Consider the following 22,744-nt stretch of genomic DNA (forward strand, 5'->3'; position numbering starts at 1 on the left):
TGGTTACCCAAGGAAAATTCATTTTTCCCCACTTAAGAGAGAGTGCTGAGAACACATTTTTGTTTCTCCTTCTTGCCAAAATACCATTTACATGATATCAGAGAAATTTTCCATAAAGAATAGACCTTTAACACCAAGGAGATTGAGAAGAGATAGAGGTGAATGAGCTACAAATTTCTGCAAGATGGAAAGAGGATGAAGCCTTTTGACAAAATGGAAGCAGAGCATGCTAGAGCTTAAAGAGCAGAACGCACAGAGGCTCCAGGTGTGAGAAGGTGGCCCACAAAGAGGCTGGTTGATAGGCTGTGTATGGACAACCACTCCTGTCTGGTTCACTCACTCCCCTTCCCCTCTTCTTTCTCCTAACCAGAGGTAGTTGGACACTTTATCCCTAGGTATGGGAGCACACGTGTACACACACACACACACACATACACATGATTTTCTCTAAAGAAATTGATTAACTGTCTGGGGATAAATGGGGCATAAGAACTCCTTTAAGTCTTTGGGTACCTAAAGGTCAGGTCGCTGGCTGCTTTCTTGATGTGAAGCCAGCCTATGGAAAAGCTCCACCACCCACCTAAACCTGTAGTTATAAAATTTCCCATCAGAAGACACCTAGCAAGGGGAAACAAAGGCAGAGGAAACTCTGAAAACCCAACCCAGTTGCCCAGGGTTAAATACAAGTGGGTCAGGAGGCAGATGAACAAAACCAATGGCATGAAAAAGCAAGAATGAGAGAAACAAAAAAAACCTGCCTCTGGAAGAAACAGATGCAAGTCAAAGAAGGAAGGAGAGTTTAGGAGGGGAAAAAAAGACTCTAATTGATATGGCTTGGCTGTGTCCCCACCCCAATCTCATCGTGAATTGTAGCTCCCATAATTCCCACATGTTATGGGAGGGACCTGGTGGGATGGGAGACAACTGAATCACAGGGGCGGTTTCCCCCATACTGTTCTCATGGTGGTGAAGAAGTCTCACGAGAGCTGATGGTTTTATAAGGGGTTTGCCCTTTCTCTTGGCCCTCAGGCTCTCTTGTCGGCCACCATGTAAGGTGTGACTTTCACCTTCCACCATAATTGTGAGGCCTCCCCACCCACGTGGAACTGTGAGTCCATTAAACCTCTTTTTTTTTTTATAAATCACCCAGTCTCGAGTGTCTTTACCATTAGTGTAAAAACAGACTAATACACTAATTAATATTAATATCCTCAGAGAGATTCAAAAATACATTGCATCCATGTAAAAAGTGATTCTTTTAAACACTCAGAGAAAAAGAGCTTATGGAAATTAAATATATGAATGTATGATTGCCAAATTTAAAATTCGAAAGAATGGCTGAATGGCAAAGGCAACAAAAATTCCCACAATAAAGATAAAAGGGCAAGAACATGGAAACTTTGAGAGAAAAGAAAAAGAAACATAGAGAATTGGTACAAGACATTCCATTTTCACCTGACATGAATACAGTAAGGAAAAACAAAGAATAGGAGGACATTGTCAAAATGAAGGAGAAAAAGAAGAAAATTTTCCAAGCTGATAAGAAATTTGACTTTAATCTAAAAGAACCCTCAGCATCAAACAGAACATAGGAATAAAGATCCACATTCAGATGCATTATCCCAGAATTTCAGAGCACTAAGAATAATGACTATATTAAATAAGTTTCCAGAGATAACAAGATTCAGACAAACATGAGGTCCAGGTAGCCTGTGTTCAAATCCTGGCCCTCACACATCACAGCAGTATGGTTGGGCCAAGTCTTTCTGGGGTTCAGTTTCTTCATCTGCAAAATGGGGATTATGGCAGTACTAGAGGGTTGTTGTGGGGAGGAAATGGATTAATTTAGTTAAAAGACAGGGCCTGAAGCCAATCATAATCAATGCCATATGTTCACCTGTTATTGTCATTCAAGAAAAAAAGCAACCAAGAAGAGAAGTCAGTAATTATTTGTCATCGACATTATGACGATCTCTGCAGCGTTCATTTCACTCCCTCCCAGTGGAGCAGCTATGTGACTTAAAGTTGGAAACGGGTGTAACTCCATTCTTTGCCTAACCAATGATCTGTATCCCACCAAACCACTAATTAGCTCTGGGATGCCTACATTTATCCAATAAGAGGAAAACTCCAGGCTTCTGCCTCTGTGGCTAGAGCAGGAAATGCTTTCCTTCTGCTTTCTCTCTGCTGTAGACCCCAGAAGCTGCCAGTCACCTGAGAGGAAAGTCATCACAAGGCGTGGGCAAAGTCCAGAGCCATGATCCCACCATGCCTGAAGTCCACACAACCATCCTACATTTTAATGATGTGAGCCACTAAGCTCCCTTTCTCGTCTGAACTCATTCAAGTTGGGGTTTTTGTTCTGTCCAACCAAAAGCGCCCTCACTAATACATTCTAGGCTGGAGCCTCCAGACTAAGCCCAACCTTGCACCAGGTTACCTGGATGAGGTATAACAATAACAGGCCTTTGGATGAAGCAGTGAGGGAGGAGAAATTTAGGGTCACAATCAACACCACAGTGAAGGTGAGGATGTTCATGAGGACATCCATTCTCAGCACGAACCACCGGTGAGCACAGTTAAAGTAGAAGAGGTGACAGAAGTTCTCGTGATCTAGCCTCTCAAACCTAAAGTCAAGAAAATCAGAAAAAGCAGATCAGGTTGTGTTTCTGTAGACTTAGGATTAGGGTGACTGGAGAAATAAGGCCAGGGACTTTCTAATCTAGGGGAATGTACTCTCACATAGCAGACTCTTACAAAAATGAACATATATTCATGCTCGTAAAATCTGCCATGTTAGACATCTTTGATTTGCACATCTTTTGGGAAATCTCATGTGGCAATAGAGTAGGGCGCTAAGTGACTCTTTCTATCTTTCCCAGAACTGGTAGCTAGAACCCACAGCTGAGAAGAAAAGGTGCTGAGTGCTTCACATTCTAACTCCAGAGGATCCGTGTCGTGGAGTCAGCCACACTTCAAAGGCCTTGTGGAATTGACAATTGGCCCCCTCGATCTATAGAAAGGGTGAGGTGGGTTGTGAAGGAGGTCACCTTTAAGCAAGTCAATGTTTGTGACCATAGAGGAGGGAAGGGAGGGTTCATGACAGATTTCCCTCCCTGAATCAGAGAAAGAAGATTGAAGACAGTTGCTTATAAAGCTGGGAGTCACTTCAAGGGGAGGAAGCTAACACCTTGCATCCCTGCTGCACATCCATGGAGCCAAAGGGCTTGGAGACAGGTGAAGGAGCAAGAGAAGAGTGACAGAGAGATGACACATCCAGGGGACAAGGGCAAGATGCACCCCTGGAGTTCCTCATTCCCCATGTATGTATGAATGGCGGTTGAATTTGTATGCTGTATAGCTACGTGATAGAAACAGAGCTGTATTTGGAAGAATATTTTGACTAAGCTCTGGGGAAAATAAGTTAGAGTTGAAACAGAGAGAAGGAGAGGGCAGCAGAGTCCACGGAGGCTGATCAGAGGGGCTTTCAGGCAGAATTTTGGGAGGACTTTCAGGACAGCATGGAGCAGCAGTGCCTGAGGATGTTCACGATGATGCCAGGGGAGAAATTGTACCTGGCATAGTCGTGACGTATGGAAGGCAGATCCCATCAGCTCCATAGTTCCTAGGGCTGAGAGAGCAGAGGGAAGATGACATTGGAGGCTGTAGTCATAATTTGATGGTCCCTGGCATGAAGCAAAAGGGCCTCCACATCAGAGGAGTGCGGTGTGAGGGCTGCCAGACAGAACTCAGAGGAAGACCAGACACTCTTACCAATGCAGCAATGCCAGCAGAACTGCTGGGGATCTGGCCCTGCTGGGGCCTCCAAGCTGCCGTCCCAAACCTGCACAGTGCACTACAGCAGCAGGAAAGCGCAGCAGAAAGAGGAGGATGGCCCAGTGGTGCCAACAAGTCATGTGAGGACATGTTCTTCCTGCTGTCCCCTCCGCAGTTCCCCTGCATGGCCATCAGAGAGCAAGGCCTGGAGAAAAGGAAGAGGGTGTTTAAAAGCACAGAGCAGGTGCTTCTCAAGTGCAAGCCTGCCCCACCCCTGACACACACACACACACACAGAGCATAGCCTTGCCACACCAAGCCTCTGGGGGAAAGAGATCCGTGTCTTGAATGCATTCAAGATTGAAATTTTCACTGCACTGAGCTGACCATTAACCAAAAGAGACATCAAATTCAATTGCCACTATGGCTTCCCTGATCTAGTAGGGAAGGGCTTCATGAGAACAGCTGATAGAAACTATTGGGGGAAAAATGAAAACCTTCTCATGCTTAAAGCCCTAAGGAGGTACAATTCCTCCCCTGGCATCGTCAAGAATGTCCTCAGGCACTGCTGCTCCATGCTGTCCTGTAAGTCCTACCAAAATTCTGCCTGAAAGCCCCTCTGATCAGCCTCCCTGGACTCTGCCACCCTCTCCTCCTCTGTGTTTCAACTCTAACTTATTTTCCCCAGAGCTTAGTCAAAATATTCTTCCAAACACAGTGCTGTTTCTACCTGATTGCTATACAGCATACAAATTCAACTGATGGCCTCTGTGACCTGGAAGTCACCTGTGGTCTTATCTGTGTGGTTGATTAGATTGCACAGAAACAAAATCACTATTGGAATAAAACTGGAATTTGCCTTCTAACCTTTTTACATTTTTTAAGCTGCAGCGTTTTTGTCTGGTGGCAAAAGCAATACATGTCAGAAACCCAAGCCCTGTGGAAAGAAAATAGTAAAAGAAGGGAACCTCCATCAATCATTCTTGGCTCCCTAGAGGATCCTCTCAGAAATCTTGGAGGAGAAGCTGTGGGAAGACAAGGCTTGCATCTGTGTTTGTCGTGGGTGAATAGACTAATGGCTCCATGGATTTTACTCATGGCCAGGACATCGGAAGGGTCTATGTGTGAGGCAGGACTCTTGACAAACGATGTTCAGGTCAAACTAGGGTCAGGATTAGGTGCTGACTGAACTAAAGACAAAGTGTGATGTCAAGTCCACTCTGAGATCCTGGGTGTTGAAATGGAGGGAATGTGTGAGAAGGAATTAGATGCAATTCTAAATTTAATGCAATTCCGGGCCAGGTGCAGTGGCTCATGCCTGTAATCACAGCACTTTGGGAGGCCAAGGTGGGTGGATCACTTGAGATCAGGAGTTTGAGAGAACCTGGCCAACATGGTGAAACCCTGTCTCTACTACAAATAAAAAATCAGCTGGATATGTAGCCCCAGCTACTCAGGAGGCTAAGGCAAGAGAATCACTTGAACCCAGGAGATGGAAGTTGCAGTGAGTCGAAATCACGCCATTGCACTCCAGCCTGGTGATAGAGTGAAACTCACAAAAAATAAAAAACCATAAAATACATAAATAAATTTAATGCAATTCCAAACTTAGAACACATTATATGCACCCTTTAGAACTGCATCTAATTCTTTCTCTCTGAAGGGTGTGTTAGCTTTTTAAGGAAGGAAAAGATAGAAAATCTATGTGGAAAAGGCTGCTATGGATTCATCAAACTCCATTTTCTCTTCCTCCTGTGGACACAGCCGGACTATATTTCCCAGCCTCCCTTGCAGTTAGGGGAGCCCATGCGACTCCAATCTGGCCAATGAATGTGCAGAAATCTTGGGATGCTTTTCTAGGTTTGGACATAAAATTCCCCATGGGTCCTCCTTCCTGACCTTTCCCCTAGTCTCAACACAGAGGATCTGAGAGAATACCCCAGGGCCCTTAGGATGGAAGAGCCCTAGATGGAAATAGACTCTGCCTGAGTGTGGAGTAGAATCCCCTACCCTTGCTCCATGGACCCTCACTAAATTGTGACATGGGGAAAAATAAAAATTTATGGTATGAACTCCGTAAGATTTGGAGTTATTGTTACCACAGTGAGCCTACTGTAATTAATATATATATGTATATGTGTGGGTGTATATATATATACACATAAATGTATATATATGTGTATATGTATGTGCGTATATATATTTTTCGGAGATGAAGTTTCACTCTGTCACCCAGGTTGGAGTGCAGGGGCACAGTCTCAGCTCACTATAACCTCCACTTCCTGGGTTCAAGAGATTCTCTTGCCTCAGCCTCCTGAGTAGCTGGCATTACAGGTGTCCACCACCATGCCCAACTAATTTTTGTATTTTTAGTAGAGACAGGGTTTCACCACGTTGGCCAGGCTGGTCTCCGACTCCTGAACTCACATGATCCACCCACCTTGGCCTCCCAAAGTGCTGGGATTACAGGCATGAGACTGTGCCCAGCCTGATTTATACATCTTATGTCGTATTTTAGAAGTTTGAAGCTGGAAGGTGCCAGAGAGATTTACTAACATAGTCTGCATATTTTAAAAAGAAGAAAATGCTAAGTGAAATGAAAGGTGGCCTTTAGAAACGATAAGGAACAGTAATAACATAAAACAAGCTATTTTAAACGTTTAAATAAATGTGAGAAATGATTATAAATAGTTAAGAAGAAAAAGAAGACTCCATGAATAGAAAAAACTGGAAGGAAATATAATGAAAAAATTAATAGATTTGGGTTGGAGGGTGCTGTAAGTGATTTTTTTCTCCTTTTTCCTGCTTTGCCCTATCTTCCTGAATCGAATAAATTTTTACTCTAAGAGTAAAATCATTTTTACTCTTAGAGTAAAAAATAGAACAAATGAGGTTGTCATTGAACAAGCTCCTCTCATTCACATCTGCTGGGGCCCCAGTGCTGGAAGAGAGGCCATGAGGCCAAGTGTCTTCAAGGACTCCTGATTCTTCCAGCTCTTTGTCTTCAGTCAGTCCCCAGCTGCCCAGACTTCCCTCCTTCTGTGCCCTCCCCATAGGAGTCAGGCATGAAGCGTGGGGGCCTGGGGCAGGGCCACGCATGGGACTCACTTGGTGATATAGTTCTCCTTCTTGCCATAGGCGTGAATGATGCCCAGGCCCTCCACGGAGGAGGAGACGTGGGAGAACCAGGGTGACCAGCTGACTTTCTCCACCTTCTTGAGGTGGAAAATGCTGGAAGAAAATTGAGAGGGGCCAAGTGGGCCGCAGAGTGAGGTCTCATCAGGCTTGCCCTCGCACATACAGCGCCAACTAGGGACTCAGCACAGTGCTTAAGTCAGAAGTGGTGCCGTCTAACTGGGGATGAGGAGTGGGACTGCCATTCTGCAGCAGTGCCCATCCCAGGTGTGGGAGTGGCTGGGGCGTGAGAACCATGAGTCAGCTGCGCCTTCATTTTGCCATAATGCTAAGTGTTTCTTGTACCAGGAAAGTCTCACTGTACAAGGCATGATTCTACTCTTCAAAGACCAAAATTTCTCTCATACAGCACAGCCCCTAAATATCAGCCAACCACTTTTTGGTGCCCAGCCAGAGAAAAAGTGATCTGTTCTAACTCTGGAAGAAAACCCAGTGTGCCAATTGCCAACATGTGGCCTTCTAAAGGCATTTTCAAAGGTAATTTTGAATGAACATCATCATAGCTGACTTTAAAACCAAACCCCCATGGGACATAGCTCCTCTTCACGTGGAAGCTCCAGGAGCCCTGGTGAGCAGGAGACCAGGGACCTCGGGTATGCATAGCAGCTGGCTGGCCCCCAAGAGAGAAGACAATCAAACCTCCAGACTCTCAGCTAAAATGAACCCAGGGCAGCAAGGAGGGAAGCCTCATTAGTGCAGAGCAAAAGTGGGTTGGCTGGAAACACTTGGATAATTCAGGCAGGATGAGGTCTGATCTGTCTTGTCTTTATAGCTAGAAGGGTGGGTATAGAGCTGAGAAAGAGCTTTTACTAAATAAATCAACTGCATAAACAGGAGGACAGACAGGAACAACAATCAAACACAGGAATGACAGAAAGGAACAAGAGCCCAAAGAATCCATTGTAAGAATGACATCCAGGACTTGCTTTTATCCTGTAAATGACTCTCAGAAATTATTTGTATTTGGTCACCACAGTAAACCCTTGAGTTTGGTGACTCAGACGATTTCATTTTGAGGCAGAAGAATAGGGTCTGGAGGCAGGGAACCTAAGGTCAATTCACACTGACTTCCTGGAACTAAATCAAAATGAAACCCCTAACTTTTCCTGCCTAAGTAACAAAAGGATCAGAAGCTACTCCCTTTGCAAACCTGCTCTTGCCTTTTTCTGGGTGACAGATGAGAAACTGAAAGTACCTCTGACTGGTCCCCTCCCACAACCAAACAAGCTGGTGGCAGGCCAAGTCTTCATTTGTATAGTAGTAACTTTGTGACTTCACTTCAGCCTCTGATTGGTCATTTTTTGCCACCAATCCGACTGATCATGGGCCACTACTTCATTTGCATAGGGCGTACACAAAGTAGCCAATGGGAAACCGCTACAAGGTATTGAAGTCCCAGAAAATTCTGTAACTGAGCTGTTAAGCCCCTATGCTCAGGCCTGCTCCCACTTTGTAGAGCGTATTTTCATTTTTAACCAATCTCTGCTTTTGTTGCTTCCTTCTTTCCTTGTTTTGTTTGTGAGTTTTGTCCAATTCTTTGCTCATAGGTGCCAAGAACCTGCAGACCTTCTGCTGGTGGTAGCAATTTCACTTCCTCGGGGCCACCACAGGGACAGTGAGAGATAGCAGCAAGAGTCCAGCTCTCCCAGCTCCCTAGGGCACAGTGTCAGCTCCCAGGGTCATACCTGCCCTGTCCCTGCACAGAGGCCAGTTCTCCTGCCCCAGCGCATCTCCGCATCTGCATTCGCCACTGTCCACAGACACCATCAGCAGACTTGAACAGAACTGAAGCATCCAAAAATAAACTCTTAACAACAGTAGAGCCTCATGGTTAGGAACATATCAGCAGAGAGGTGGCAATCATGGTTACCAGTTTCTTGGCCTGGGACAAGTGCTTTAATTTCCCAATAATTTCCACCTCTCAGGGTTGCACTGAAGCTAAAATGCCAGATGTATGCAAAGCACTTAGCATAGCATCTGGCATTTACTAAGTACAAAAAAATCAATTACTCAGCCTTGCTGAGTAATCCATTGTCTCGGTGTGGATTTTTCCCGATGTTATAAACCCATTTCCAACAAACTTGGGGGCTCGTCCATGATTCTGTTTCCCCTCTGGGGCAGTCCTTGGTACTCTCTTGTGGGGAGGCACTCCTCTGACCTATTTGCAGTGGCCCCAGGGGAGAGAGCCAGGACTTACCCAGTGCAAGAAATAAACCTGGATTCTTAGCAATGCAGCAATACAGACGAAATAGATTCCAAACCATGGCGACCAGAGGCCTTGGCCGGGCAACCTCATGCACAAGCCAAGGTAGGAAACGTTGCAAGGGGACGATGAAGTACTTCCTTGATGGTTAACTTCTCGAGGGTAGAGTGTGTGTGTGTGTGAATGTGGTGTTGTTTGTGAATGAGGGATTCTTTCCGGGTCCAAAAGGGGCAGGGTTTCAAAGGCAGGAGTTTCCTGGCTCCACCCCTCCATCCAGGAATGTAAAGTTCTTTGTCTAGGTTTCCTGCGTTTGGGCTGGGTAGAGAAATTCAGGTGGACTTCTTTGTCCAAAAAGCCTGCTGAAAGCTCTGGGAGGAGGGGGCTCTGTTGTGGACCAAGCAGCCAATCCAGTATCAGAGTCAAAGATCAATCACTCCAGAAGAAGTTTGAAAGAACTCCTCTCATTGGACAAGAACATGAATGGGGAGGGAATAACTCCAGGGTTAAAACTCTGCTGCTCCTTACCTACATGGATATCCTTTCCAGATTCCCCTCCCACAACAGTGTGAGAGCTCTCTTTCTCTCTCTCTCTGCCTAATAAATCGCTCTCTGCAAAACTCTTCGGGTCCATGATGTTTATTCTAAGCACCTCCGGGGCCCCTTTTCCCATTCTTTGGGGTAAGAGAGGCCAAGGACCTCAGATTGGGAAACTGGGAGCATCTTTGGGACGCCCCCACTCCCCTGCTCCACTCCCCCGCACCCCAGTTACATGAATGGCAACAAGTCCTACTGCTGGGGAGTGGCCAAGGAGGATGGCATGCATGAGAAGGGTGTAAGGGACCCTCAGAAGGGGGAAGCGGGGAAACAGGTCAACTTCCCAGGGCAGTGACGGCGAGAGATTCCCAGCTTGGGGGGTGAGTCTTCCATAAACAGAACAGGCAAGAGATCCCAAGCTTGGGGGGGTGAGTCTTCCGTAAAAACAGAATAGGCAAGAGATTCCCAGCTTGTGGGGGTTGAGTCTTCCATGACAAATGATAAAGTATTGCTGTTTTATTTGAACTAAAGGACTGATCCTCAAGCCCACAGTTGTCTGACCAAAATTTGGGTTGGATGGGGATTAGGTCTGTCAACTCTTAAGAAAAAAAGAGAGAGAGAGAGAAAGAAAAAAAAAAATTGACTATGCTCTCTGTTGGTGGCAGGGGCCAGTTCTCCTCTACTCATTAAGAGGAAGAAGAAAACAATCAGAGAGTAGAATAAAGTCAGAAGCAGTCTCACCTAAAAAGGGTGGAGCTTTTACCCATGAGCAGTCCACGTGTAACTGGGACCCTTTAGATCATCTTCCCTCATTTCCAGCTCCAACTCCTGCTCCCACCATCCCCGTGGCACTGCCTTCTCTTCCCTGAGCAGGTTGCTGCCTCAGAACCCAACCTGGAATTCCCTACTCCCCCATAGAACCAGGTTCTTGGGAGCTAGCATGTCAAAGGCCTGATCATTGCCAGCCTGCGTGTTCTTCCTTGAAGAAAGGGCTCTGGCAGGAAATAGAGCAATGCCAAAGAGATATTCAGAGTTTTCCCTTTCCCTCTTCTTCCAAGGAATCAGCTGCAGTTTCAAAGCTTTTTTCTTTTCCTCCAAAGAAGATGCCTCAAGGAGGAGGCGTGGTTGGTTTTGTGAATGCTCCCCTAACTGCTTCTAAGGTCCGGAGTCTAGAGAGAGAACTTAAGCCATTATTAGATGATCCAGATTGGGTAGCAGAACAGATCGATCAATTTTTAGGTCCCCAGTTATATACTTAGACAGAGTTAATGTCCATTCTAAATATTCTCTTTTCAAGGGAAGAAACAGTAGACTTGGAAAGCAAGAGAGAGAGAAACAGAGAGAGAGAGAGTAAGAGAGAGAGAGAGAGACAAAGTCAAAGAGGAGTCAGAGAGAAAGAGAGAAAGGCAGAGAGAGAGACAAGGAGGCAAAGAGAGAAGGAGACACAAAGGAGAGAAATTAGGAAGAAGAGAAAGAAATATTAAGAAAGTTCTAAATATAAGAATGTGGCTTACACCAGGCATGGTGGCTCATGCCTATAATCCAGCACTTTGGGAAGCCAAGGCAGGTGGATTACCTGAGGTCAGGAATTCGAGACCAGCCTAGCCAACATGGTGAAACCCCATCTCTACTAAAAATACAAAAATTAGCTGGGTGTGGAGGTGGTTCATGACTGTAATCCCAGCTACTGGGGAAGCTGAGGCAGGAGAATCGCTTGAACCTGGGAGGTGGATGTTGCAGTGAGCCGAGATCACACCATCACACTCCAGCCTGGGTAACAAGAGGGAAACTCTGTCTCAAAAAAGAATACACCTTTAATAAGGAAAGTTATAAAACAAAGTTAGAAAGTTAAGATTGTAAGATTGTCTGCGATAGTTGTGAAATATGTTATAAAAAGGAATTTATGCAAGAAATGTTCTATAATTTTTGTTTTGAAAGTTTAAGCACGTTTTAAAATCTTAATTATAAAGGAAATTCGGTGTGTAAACATATCAGCTAAAGTTAAAGAGATATTATCCAGATTTTCTGTAAACTGGACATTAAAATAAAAGCACAACAGGTTTTTCTTAAATCACTAACCTGCTCTTTAACAAAGATTATAGAAAGTCTCTTAGCACAGGCACCACTCCAAGAATTTCCAGTACACCAGTACCAGCCTGGAGACCACCCTACCTCGTGCTGCTAGCCACCAAGACTGCCGTTCATACAACAGAAAAGAGATAGACAGATCACAACCAAGTCAAGAAAGTGCCATCACCATTAGAATCATGGGCTATTGTTCCGGGGTCAGACCATACCAAGTTAAAGCTAAGAAAAGCTTAGTCTGTCTATCTTTCCTTTCTTTTTCTTTTCCTCCTTTAACCTCCCCATCTTATAATTAATGTGATTAGCTCTGGCTCACCTCACGTTGTTGCTTTGATGTCTGTTTAGTTATGCCTCGTGGAGATTTGCATAACCAAGGACGCTTGCTGCTTCGGAATGATGTCTCTGTCCCTCTTAGACTTCCTCATATTAAGAAGATATAATGCGTTCCTCTAAGGATACTAGTAATCCAAGGAATAGTAGCTGTATTTGTGATTGGTATGAATCAGACTCTTGACCCTCAAAAACAGAATATCTATGTTCTGCTTAGCCTAATGTCATATGGAACAATAAAGGGTTAAGACAGACTGCTTCCACAGGTCTTTGTCCGTCCTTAAAACTACATATCCACTTCGTCAAAGGAATTACTGCTTCTAGCTGTCAATATAACCATTGTAATCCTATACAGCTACTATTGTTATTGCAACATCTGAAAACTCTTCTTCTTCATTAAGTCATATTTATGGTATAGGAGATGACATTTCAAGAAAGAATCCTAAAGAAATTTTTGAAATGCACTTTATTGCTCCTTCAACCTCTTTATCAATCACTCCTCCTAGACACAATGACAAAACCAGAGTCTCAATGGTGGAAGTAGAGGACCTAAGGCAAACCATAGCTATTGAAACAGGATATAAGGATGCAAATGCCTGGATAGAATGGATTAAATACTCCGTTCACACCTTAAATAAATGCAACTGTTATGCTTGTGTGCACGGTAGGCCAGAGGCCCAGGTTGTCCCCTTTCCACCTGGATGGTCCCCAAATCAAGCAGACATGGAATGCATAGTAGCTCTTTCTCAGGATTCCAATGCCTGGAATAACGAATTGTGCCAAGTTCTTCCACTGCTATTTCCTGAGGTTCAACACCCTGTGGTTCAGCCCCCGAGAGCCATACGGCCTCCATTTCACAAGATGAAGTTCGCCCCATGTCTCTCATGACAGGAGGAGAACTTATTGTTCCTTGGAAACTTAACAGAATGCAGTGAAATCAGGCACTTCTGAGAGCTGGCTCATCAGTCCGCCCTTACTCATCCCTGAATGGATGTATGGTGGTATTGTGGAGGACCTTTACTGGATACTCTGCCAAATAATTGGAGCAACATTTGCACTCTAGTCCAACTGGCTATCCCTTTTACCCTGGCATTTCATCAACCAGAGAAAGAGAAATTACAGCATCAGCAAATAGGAGAAGTTCCTTATAGGTCTTTTGATTCTCATGTGTACTTAGATGCAATTGAAGTCCAAGAGGAATTCCAAATGAATTTAAAGCCCAAGATCAGAGAGCTGCAAGATTTAAGTCAATGTTGTTTTGGTAGGTAACAATCAATAAAAAAAGTAGATTAGATAAACTACATTTATTACAACCGACAGCGATTTGTTAACTATACTAAAGACACTGTCAAAGGAATAGCTGAACAATTAGGATCCACTAGCCAAGTGGCCTAAGAAAATAGAATAGCCCTAAATATAATATTAGTGGAGAAAGGTGGTGTTTGTGTTATTATTAAAACCTAGTGTTGTACCTTCATTCCAAACGACACTGCTCCCAATGGGAGCACAACAAAAGCCCTCCAAGGACCTACTGCTTTATCAAATGAGCTAGCTAAAAATTCTGGCATCAATAACCCTATTTCAAATTGTCTCAAAGGTTGTTTGGTCAATGGAAAGAAACCATAACTTCAATTCTTACCTCTCTAGCAATAAATATACTTATTCTCGTTAGATGTTGTGTCTTGTGTCATACCATGCATCCAAGGACTCACGCAGAGGGTAGCAGACACAACTCTTACTAAAATATCCCAACCCCTCCTCCACCCTGTTCAGATAGATTACCTCTTTTAGAAGAACAAACAGAACAACTGAGTCAAGACATGTCAAATAAGTTTGAAGATGAATTATAAATAGAAAAAGGGAGGAATCATAGAAAATGAGAATAAATAAAAGGTTCCTCTTCAGACTTCCCTCTTAGTTCATTACAAATAAATAATAGTTTCTTCAAAGGTTAATTTACTTAAAGCTTTTGCTGGCCAGGTGCAGTAGCTCATGCCTGTAATCCCAGCACTTTGGGAGGCCAAGGCAGGTAGATCACAAGGTCGGGAGTTCAAGACCAACCTGGCCAATATGGTGAACCCCTGTCTCAACTAAAAATACAAAAATTAGCAGGGCATGGTGGCGGGTGCCTGTAGTCCCAGCAGCTTGGGAGGCTGAGGCAGGAGAATTGCTTGAACCTGGTTGATAGAGGTTGCAGTGAGCCAAGGTTTCCATTGCATTCCAGCCTGGGCGACAGAGTGAGACTCCATCTCAAAAAAAAAAATAAAAGGCTTTTGCTAATAAACTTAAGGTGGCTGTTAGTCATAATAAAGAAATAAGTGCATCCTGTGTTCTTAGTTCTTACACTTTAACCTAGATATTTGCCCTGACATGCCTAGACAAGCCCAGGCAAGTCTTAGGTCAAAGCTTATTCCCCTTCCTTATTTGAAAATGGTATCGCTGCTCTAAGCATTCCTCAAGTTACTTCCTCTTTTTCTTTGTTCTTCTTAGCCAATCGGGTCAAGCATAGAATGTGAGATCCCGTTCTGACCAATGGAAACTGAACACAGCAGTAGGATGATTGCATCAGGTTATGAAAGTTATAAATGTCCCTGTCTCCCTTGTTCAGGTGTGCTCTCGGGGCAAGACTGCCAGCGGGTTGCACCCTTCCTGAAGGAAGTAAAATTAGCCTTGCTGAGTAATTCATTGTCTCAGTGTGGATTTTCCCAAAGCTATAAACCTGTTTCCAACATAGACCATCAGTGAAGATAGCAAGCACTCAATGCTTAATATCAATATCGCCTGATACCCAGTCACTGAGCATAGAGTGCGTGTGTGTGTTGTTTTCTCCTCTAAATAGCACATAGGCCTACTGTAAGAGAATGAAGAAGCCTCTAGCAATGAAATCACCACAACTATAAGGAAATTAGGTAACACAGCAGCCAACATTATGAGAATAAACACCACCATAGAAAACTGCTGTAGAAAGTCCTCTGCATGAAACGGCAGCCTCACATCCAGCTCGTCCGTATCCTTGGAAAAACGGTTCATTACCCTGCCAGTAGGAGTCATGTCAAAGAAGCTCACTGGGCTCTTTAAGATCTGTGGAGAACCACAGAGAGCCAGCTGAAGTCCAGGTGCATGCTTAGCAAACCCTGCCACTTTGCTGTTGCTGGAATTGTGAGCACAGGGCCCGACCTTTTTTCCAGGGCACAACACAGTGTGTCAGGTGACCTTGGGAAAGGGAGGATGCACCCCATTCTTGCAGCCACCATGAATAAGCGTGAATGTGGGGGAGAGTCAGTCTCTGTGCAAAGATCCCGAGAGAACCCCTATAGGTCAGTCCTCCCCTCCAAATCCGGGATGCAGCCTGAGACGGGAGAGGCTGATGCCTTTGTCAGAGGAAGGAATTTTGTGCCCCATGCAATAAAAAGCCAAGTTCCACTTTGTCTCTTTACCTCCAAAGAGTGGGCCCACCCATATGCTCTAGCCATGGCCCTCTGAGCCCATGGTAGTGAAATGCGGAGGGGGCTGGAAGGATCTCTTGGGGCCCGTGTCACACTCAGCGCTCTTTGGAGCAGGAGTTGCTTTCTTGGCCTGCACATCTCTGCCGCATCATGGCCTCCCCGCCTCCACTCCCAGCCCAGGCTCAGGGCTGCTGATCCAGCCCCACAGCTTCCTGGAACCTACCTTCAGTTGGTAATTCGCTATTTGGGACACCCTTCCCAGTCTAGACTGCAAGATCTATGAGAGCTGTGGCTGTCCCCAGACCCCAGCACCGTGCCTGGTGCACAGCAGGTGCTCCGTAAACCTTGTTGACTAAGTAACAGGGTGCACTTACAATGCTTGTGCCATACCTTATCAAACAACATGTCATACAGTGAGAAGAATGCCATCAGTGTGACCTTGGTGAAGGTAAAGCCTTTGGTGTCACCAAACACCAGCACGGACACCATGCTTGCAGCGTACACCCACTGGTACACATGCCGCCCGATGCCCACCAGCACTGTGCCAACCTCACACATGGTCCTGTTGTCCTGGGGCCCACAGGTCACCTTTGGAGAAAAGCAAGAGAAGCACCAAGAATTAATAAACTGTCAGGAGAACAGGAATTTTCCAGAGAATCTTTCCAGAGAGAAGAAACTAAAAAGAAGCACATGACTGTTTCGAATGAGTCAGGTGAGTACAATTGAGTCTGTTCCCTTCCGGGGTCTCTGAGCTTTGTGTGTTCCTCCTGTTGGCACTCATGACCCCAAGGAGCACCTGTCTTGTGAGCTCAGCACAGTCCGTGGGAAAAACAAAGCACAGAAACCAGGTGGGCACCGGGCAGACATCCCCGAAGCTCACTGCACCTCCAGAGACCAGGAGCAATGCTGGGCGGGGAAGATCAGAGAGGCAAACAGGGAATCATAATCCCATGAGGCTGGAGGAGTAACCCTCAGGCAGCGCAGAGCGGACAAAGGAACGGACCTTCAGCGTACTGAGCTGTGTAGCAGCAGCAACCAGGCCTTTGGGAAGACTCGGGGTGCTTCTGTGTATGACAGGCCAGCTCCACAGTTCCTTCCCTTTCTTTCTCCCAAGGGGTAACTTAGAGGGTACACTGCCCTGGGACCTTTGCTGGGGAGGAGGATACCCAGTGAATACAAGTGGCTCTCAGAGGATTCAAAGCATCTGTGGCCTCATCCTGCCCAGTGAGAACACACAATTTTGCCAGCATTTCTGAGGACAGGGCATCTCCTCGACCTGAGAAATTGGCAGTTTCATTTTTCTCTGCTCTGTGTGCTAAAAGTCAAGACTGCCCTTGGGGAGCAAACAAGCATCTTTCTTCTAAATGCCATTTTGCCGATTACAGTCATAATGGAAATGTAATCCAGAGGTGGCTGATGGATAAACATCCTTAAAAGCAAAAGTATCTCTGGGGAGCTGAGGGACAGAAAGCCCAGCTTGAAGAGGAGGCATTCCTGTGCCTTTGATTGTGCCGGGGCACCAGGGCCAAACACACGGTTCAGCCACCATGGCAGTGTGCTTAATCAGCCAACAGCAGTGGGACTCCTGGGGTAGCACCAAGCCTGGGAGGAGGCTGCATCTTGACCCTAAAACTCGGCATCTCCAAGGACAGGGCTCTTGGTGGGTGAGGTAGGATCTGGGAGAATGTCTATTCCAGAGATAGATCTCTATTTCTGCACAGAGCAGGCCACCCATTGGCCTCTCCCCCTGGGACCAGCTTCAGAAAGCTGTGCCCAGCAGCCTCTCCCCTGCCCCCATCTCCCCCAGTGCCACCTCTTTTTGGTTGTCATAGCAATGGAGCTGTACCAAATGTAATCATGGAGGATGGGCCGGCACCCCCACAGCATTCCCCAGGGCTCCAGGAAAGCTTTGAGACCATTGACCAAAAGCTGGGAGAGCTCCAGAAAGCTTGAGAGAGAGCAAACACATCAGTTCTTCCCAGGAAGGGCTCTGAAGAGAAGGGACCCCCATGGCTACATGGCAATTGCTGGGCCTCAATCTAATGCTTGCCCATCCTGTTCATGCAGAGAGGACTTTGGGGAGAAGAGCCACGTGGGACCTTCTGGCACCAGGCAGTGTCTGTAACAAGATGCCGGTTTCTCTTTAGGAGGACACAAATCTGTGTTAAGCTTTCCGGAGGAAACTTCAGAGGCTGTGAAAGTGAACCAATCTTGTATGTCCCTGATTCCAGACATGCTGGGGCACACATCTTCTTTAGGCAGCCCTTTAAAATCCAAAACTGATACCTAAAAGTATAGACACCCTCCCTGTCTTGCAAAATCAAGAGGATTCCAGGGATTTGAGTCCTGTGGTACAAGCATCTGACCTCCACTTGTTGAAAAGGGCAGAGGGGTGCATGTGGGCTCACGGCATGGTGGTGGAGGCAGTCAGATGCTCTGGGAGCAGTGTTTTACTCCAAGACACAGACTTGGCATCTTCCAATGCCAAAGGGAAACTCACCTGTGAGCCCTTGTCACAAGTTACTGAACGCAGAGCTGCTGATCATGAGGAAGAGGAACACAGTGACGAGAGAAGGGAGGTACCCTGCAAGAGGAGGGGAGAGGCCCAAGAGGATGCAGATGTGAGCGCGTGGCAGAGGCTGACCTTCCTCAGGACCCAGCCCTGATGGGAAATTCAAAGCCTGCAGGAAGAGGACCCCCACACCTGGAAACCACCTGTTAGGCTGGTGTGGCACATCTGGGTGTTGAGGCACTGAACCATGGGGACAGCTGTTCTACCTGGTTGGAAAATGGGTCCAAACAGTGAATGTACTGGAAAAACCACCAACGTGCACTTTAATAGAAGTAACTCACTAGTCTTTAAAAAGAAACCAAGGAAGGCTGGGCACGGTAGCTCCCGTCTGTAATCCCAGCATTTTGGGAAGCCAAGGCAGGCGGATCACCTGAGGTCAAGAGTTCGAGATCAGCCTGGCCAACCTGGTGAAACCTTGTCTCTACTAAAAATACAAAAATTAGTCAGGCATGGTGGCGGGTGCCTGTAATCCCAGCTACTCAGGAGGCTGAGGCAGGAGAATCACTTGAACCTGGGAGGCGAAGGTTGCAGTGAGCCGAGATCACACCATTGCACTCCAGCCTGGGCGACAGAGCAAGACTTCATCCCAAAAAAAAAAAAGGAAAAAGAAAACCCAGTCTCGCTGGAGAGAGACAGGGAATGAAGCTACAGGCATGCTTTGCACACTGAGATGAGCACCTAGTATGGAAGGCTGGCAATGGACTGGCCACTGACGTATGGAGCGACTGGAGTGCAAAGGGTATGGTGCATGCTGCTGCTCACTCCACTCCAATGAAAGAGTCTGGCACCTTTAATGGAGGTAAAGAATGATTCCATTTAAAAGGCTGTGTTATCAGACGTTAGTTTTTAGGAGGGGAAAAAATAAAAGCATTGATAGATGGCCCTAGCGTAAAGAGGGTAATTGTTAAAGAAATCATAAAATGTGAACCCAACAGTTTAAGACAGGATTTTTAAAATGCAAATTAAATCAAGATAGCCGTTGTTTTATATCGAACCTCCAGAAGCCTTAATGTATTTGTGATATATTTTCCAGGTGACACAGTTCCTTCCTAGGGGGATTCAGTCTGGATGAGCTGGCGCACAGGAACTGTGGAGACGAACACAAGTGCCATGGCACTCGCTGCCGAGGCGGGGGCCCAGCGAGGCAGGCACAGCCCCTCTCGGACTCCACAGCACCACTAAAAGGACTGTGACGTGTCCTTCCACTTGTCCCACGCTCTCAAATTTCCAACACACTTTTGCTCATTTTCTGCTACTTGGTCCTCAGTACCGCCCTGTGAAGTAAGCTTCTGGTCTCTTGAGAAATATTTATTAAGCACCTGCTCAGCCCTGGGGATGCAAGGGTTGTCTTGGTATATTTCCCCTAGAAGCAGCACCCAAGAAGAGCCTATGAATACATGTGGTTTATTTGGGAGCCAAAGGGAGTAAAAAAGGGAAGGTAACAATAAAAGGCATGTCACCAAGCCAGTGACCACTGTGGGGCTTCGTCCCATGTGGAGAAATCTCAGAAGCAGAGTAGACCACACTCAGGGCTTTTCCACGTGATGAGAGGGATCTGGGATCTTTCTATACCGATTCCTATTGGCCATGGGGTGAGGGCCGCTCCCTGGGTAGGGGTGTTAATTCCCCAGCACTTCCAGCTTGACATGCAGCTGGTATCTCCTAGAAAGAGCCCCCAGGCAAAGGAATGCAGAGGTGGGATTTGGGAGAGGGCTTGGCGTGCTGAAGAGGTAAGGGCACCCGTGTCATCTGCTACAGAGTAAGCAAGAAAAAGGCAGGTCCAGTGTTCTCAGAGCCCATGCCATGCAGAAGAAAACCAGCATATCCCCCTAGGTCGGCTGCTGCATGGATACCTGATTCCCCCAATGTCTGTCCCAGGTCCTTTCCATTCCCCAAGGGGAAGGGAAAGTGACTGTCAAGTTCTCATGGAAACACAATTTTGGAGGAAAGAGATGCTGGCTAAAGCAGCTCCCAGCAGCCAGTAGTGAATGTGGGTCTCTTCTGCTTCTCCACAGAGAAACATGAAAATATCAGCTCCAAAGCAGAATCATATACCGCACTTGGCTTTTATAAACAGAGATAAATAGAGTTAGAAGAGGGGGCACCCCGCATACGGACTCTGTGCACCCTGGCCCACCAGGAAACGTTTTCACACCTCAAAGGCACCTCGCTGAATAGAGCCACCATTATACTTGCTGCCTGGGAACCTGGAGCTCCTTTGAAAATGTTCAGCCTGACATCAGCTCATTGTGTCTCCCTCTGAAACTGCAAAATGAGGGAGATGCCTCAGCATGTGGGCAGATCTTAATGAACGGCATCCAGGAGCACAAAAGGAGCTGGTCATGTCCCCTTGCAGCCCGCAGGCCAGGGCAGTGTGCTGCTGATGCTCTGTTTGCCTCGGCTGTGCCCTAGAAGACGCTGCGACGCCAGGCAGGTGGGCAGTGTTGTCTTTAACCGGTTCGCGAATACCTCCCCTCCTCCAGCTTTCACAGCCTTTGATAGCCCAGTTGTTTATCGTTGAGGACCAGGTCTCTCTCCAGCGTGGAATTTCACAATTACACTTTCCTCTCCAGAGAAGGGTGAGTGATGAGGAAGTGAGGAGCAGGGATTACTCTTTCCACCGAACCCCAAATCCCAGGCAGCCTGGGGGTTTCTCCAAAATGCACAGAAGAGATATCTGGGTACTTGAGCCCTGGAAGCCTCTGGAACTGTAAAAATTTGTTGTCTTTCCAAATGTGAATACATTCGTCACAAGCACCATGAGGATGCCAGATCTCATTGATTCGAAGGCTCACTTCTTTCCCCCACATTGTATCAGCTCTGGAATCTGGATGTGCCTTCCATTTTCTAGTATGTCATGTCATTTAATTAGGAGAGATTATTTTTTCTTTCCAAGTGGTAGGTAAAATGGTGGTGGCATTAAAAAATGGATGGCATCTTAAATGTAACAAAATGTGCTAAGCTTTTTTTTTTTTTTTTTTTTTTTTTTTAGTATGTGTTATTGAGGAACAGAACTCTAACTTGGCCACTTTGCCGTGTGTACTTTGAGGACTATTGACCCCCATCCTCTCTGTGTCCAGCACAGGTCAGGGGACAGAGTGGGTGCTGTGGGGATGTGGAGTGAATGAAGGCAGGGTATCTAAGGAGGAGAAGAGGTGGCCTGACCAGCTGGCCCCCACCAGGCTCATCTTCCACATCTCACCTCCCCACCTCCACCTCCCTGGAATCTCTTCCTGCCCTCAACTTCAAGCCCTCCACCCTTTCCCACCTTCTCACCGCAGTGTCCCCAGCAAACTCCTATACATCCTTGAAGGACCAGTCCAAAGGCCGTTCCGCTGTGAAGCCCTCCCTGACGTGATTCTCTCACCTAAATTCCCCATTACTCTTACTGGTTCTCCATAGTTACCCATCTGCCTGAGCCCCCACCAGACCACAAGATCCTGAGAACATGGGTCTCTCTTCCTGCTCTCCCTAGCCCAGCTTAGTTCCAGGCACACAGTCAATGCTTAGCCTTCATCTGTTGAAAGAATGAATAACCTTGTCCCACCTCGATCCCTTCGCGGCTTCATAATCTGTTCTCAATGCTCCCCATAAAGAGTGGGAAACAGCTCTCGGGTCTGCCTTTGCCTCTAAGTAATCCCTGTGCATTACCTCGATCTCTCAAGCTCATAACTATTGAGTATCACTGTGTGTCAGGCACCGTGTTAAGCACGTTATGTATATATTCTCATTTAATCTTTACAAGACACCGTGGTTGGTACTATTTCCTCATTTTATGGGTTAGGAAGCTAAGGTTCAGAGTGGCCAAGAGTCTCACTCAAGCTCACAAAACTAGTAAGTGGGGAAGCCAAAATGTGGACGTAGGCAGCGGAACCCCAAGGCACACATTACCCTAGACCATCCAATTCTAGCTGCCCAAAATGACACGCACAGTGTCTACACCGTATGTATCCCAAACAGGAGATGCCCAATACATCCTTAAGTGTATGTGACTGAGGGAATGAGTGGTAAATATCTTTTCTGTCTACAAATTCTGAGCCTGTTTCAGATTCTTTTCCTTCATATTTCTCGTTTCATAGAGCCAAAACTAGGGTGAAAAAAAAAAAAAGACCACTCAGTGTCCATTCAAGCCAAGGACAATAAGAGGGATGGGATTCTAACCGATCATACCAGCATCTTCCTCTCTCTCGCCAGGATTCTCCTTGAAGGCTTCCACCGTTGCTGCATTATAAAGGTGTTCAGGATCCTGGAGACAAAATGAAATTCCTTCTGAAAGCTAAGCGACAGGACCTCTCCGAGGCAGGAAATCCCAAGGGATTCCTCCCCAGTCCCTCCCACACCTGCCCAGGTGTGAATTACCTTGAACTGCAATCCTCACAGGTTGTGAATCAGTTCTGCATAAAGCCCTCTCTCCTCCATTAACTCCTTGTCGCTTCCCATTTCACAAATATCTCTATCTTCTAACAAAGTAACTTCATCGCAGGACTCTAAGAACTGCAGAGGTAAGTGATCGAGAATCAACTTCTGCCTGGGTAAGAGAAGGAGAGCCCATGCCACACTTCTCTAACCTTAGTTAGCACCGTTGATGTTAGGGGCCAGATA

General features: G+C 46.2%; 1 protein-coding gene across 1 annotated transcript in view; it reads right to left on the reverse strand.

Annotated features, from left to right (window-relative positions):
- ABCC12 (ATP binding cassette subfamily C member 12) overlaps nucleotides 1–22,744 on the reverse strand; it is a 73,743-nt gene that overhangs the window by 16,255 nt on the left and 34,744 nt on the right. The window contains 12 exon segments of the mRNA XM_064382927.1: nucleotides 2,441–2,605; nucleotides 6,882–7,008; nucleotides 14,977–15,008; nucleotides 15,011–15,205; nucleotides 15,961–16,158; nucleotides 16,708–16,720; nucleotides 18,067–18,154; nucleotides 19,138–19,180; nucleotides 19,183–19,235; nucleotides 22,164–22,229; nucleotides 22,304–22,388; nucleotides 22,502–22,636. Of these exon segments, the coding sequence (XP_064238997.1) occupies nucleotides 2,441–2,605; nucleotides 6,882–7,008; nucleotides 14,977–15,008; nucleotides 15,011–15,205; nucleotides 15,961–16,158; nucleotides 16,708–16,720; nucleotides 18,067–18,154; nucleotides 19,138–19,180; nucleotides 19,183–19,235; nucleotides 22,164–22,229; nucleotides 22,304–22,388; nucleotides 22,502–22,636 (1,200 nt within the window).

The sequence above is a fragment of the Aotus nancymaae genome, unplaced genomic scaffold (assembly GCF_030222135.1).
Source record: "Aotus nancymaae isolate 86718 unplaced genomic scaffold, 86718_ANA_hifiasm-v0.15.2.pri h1tg000030l, whole genome shotgun sequence".
In the NCBI taxonomy this organism is placed as follows: Eukaryota; Metazoa; Chordata; class Mammalia; order Primates; family Aotidae; genus Aotus; species Aotus nancymaae.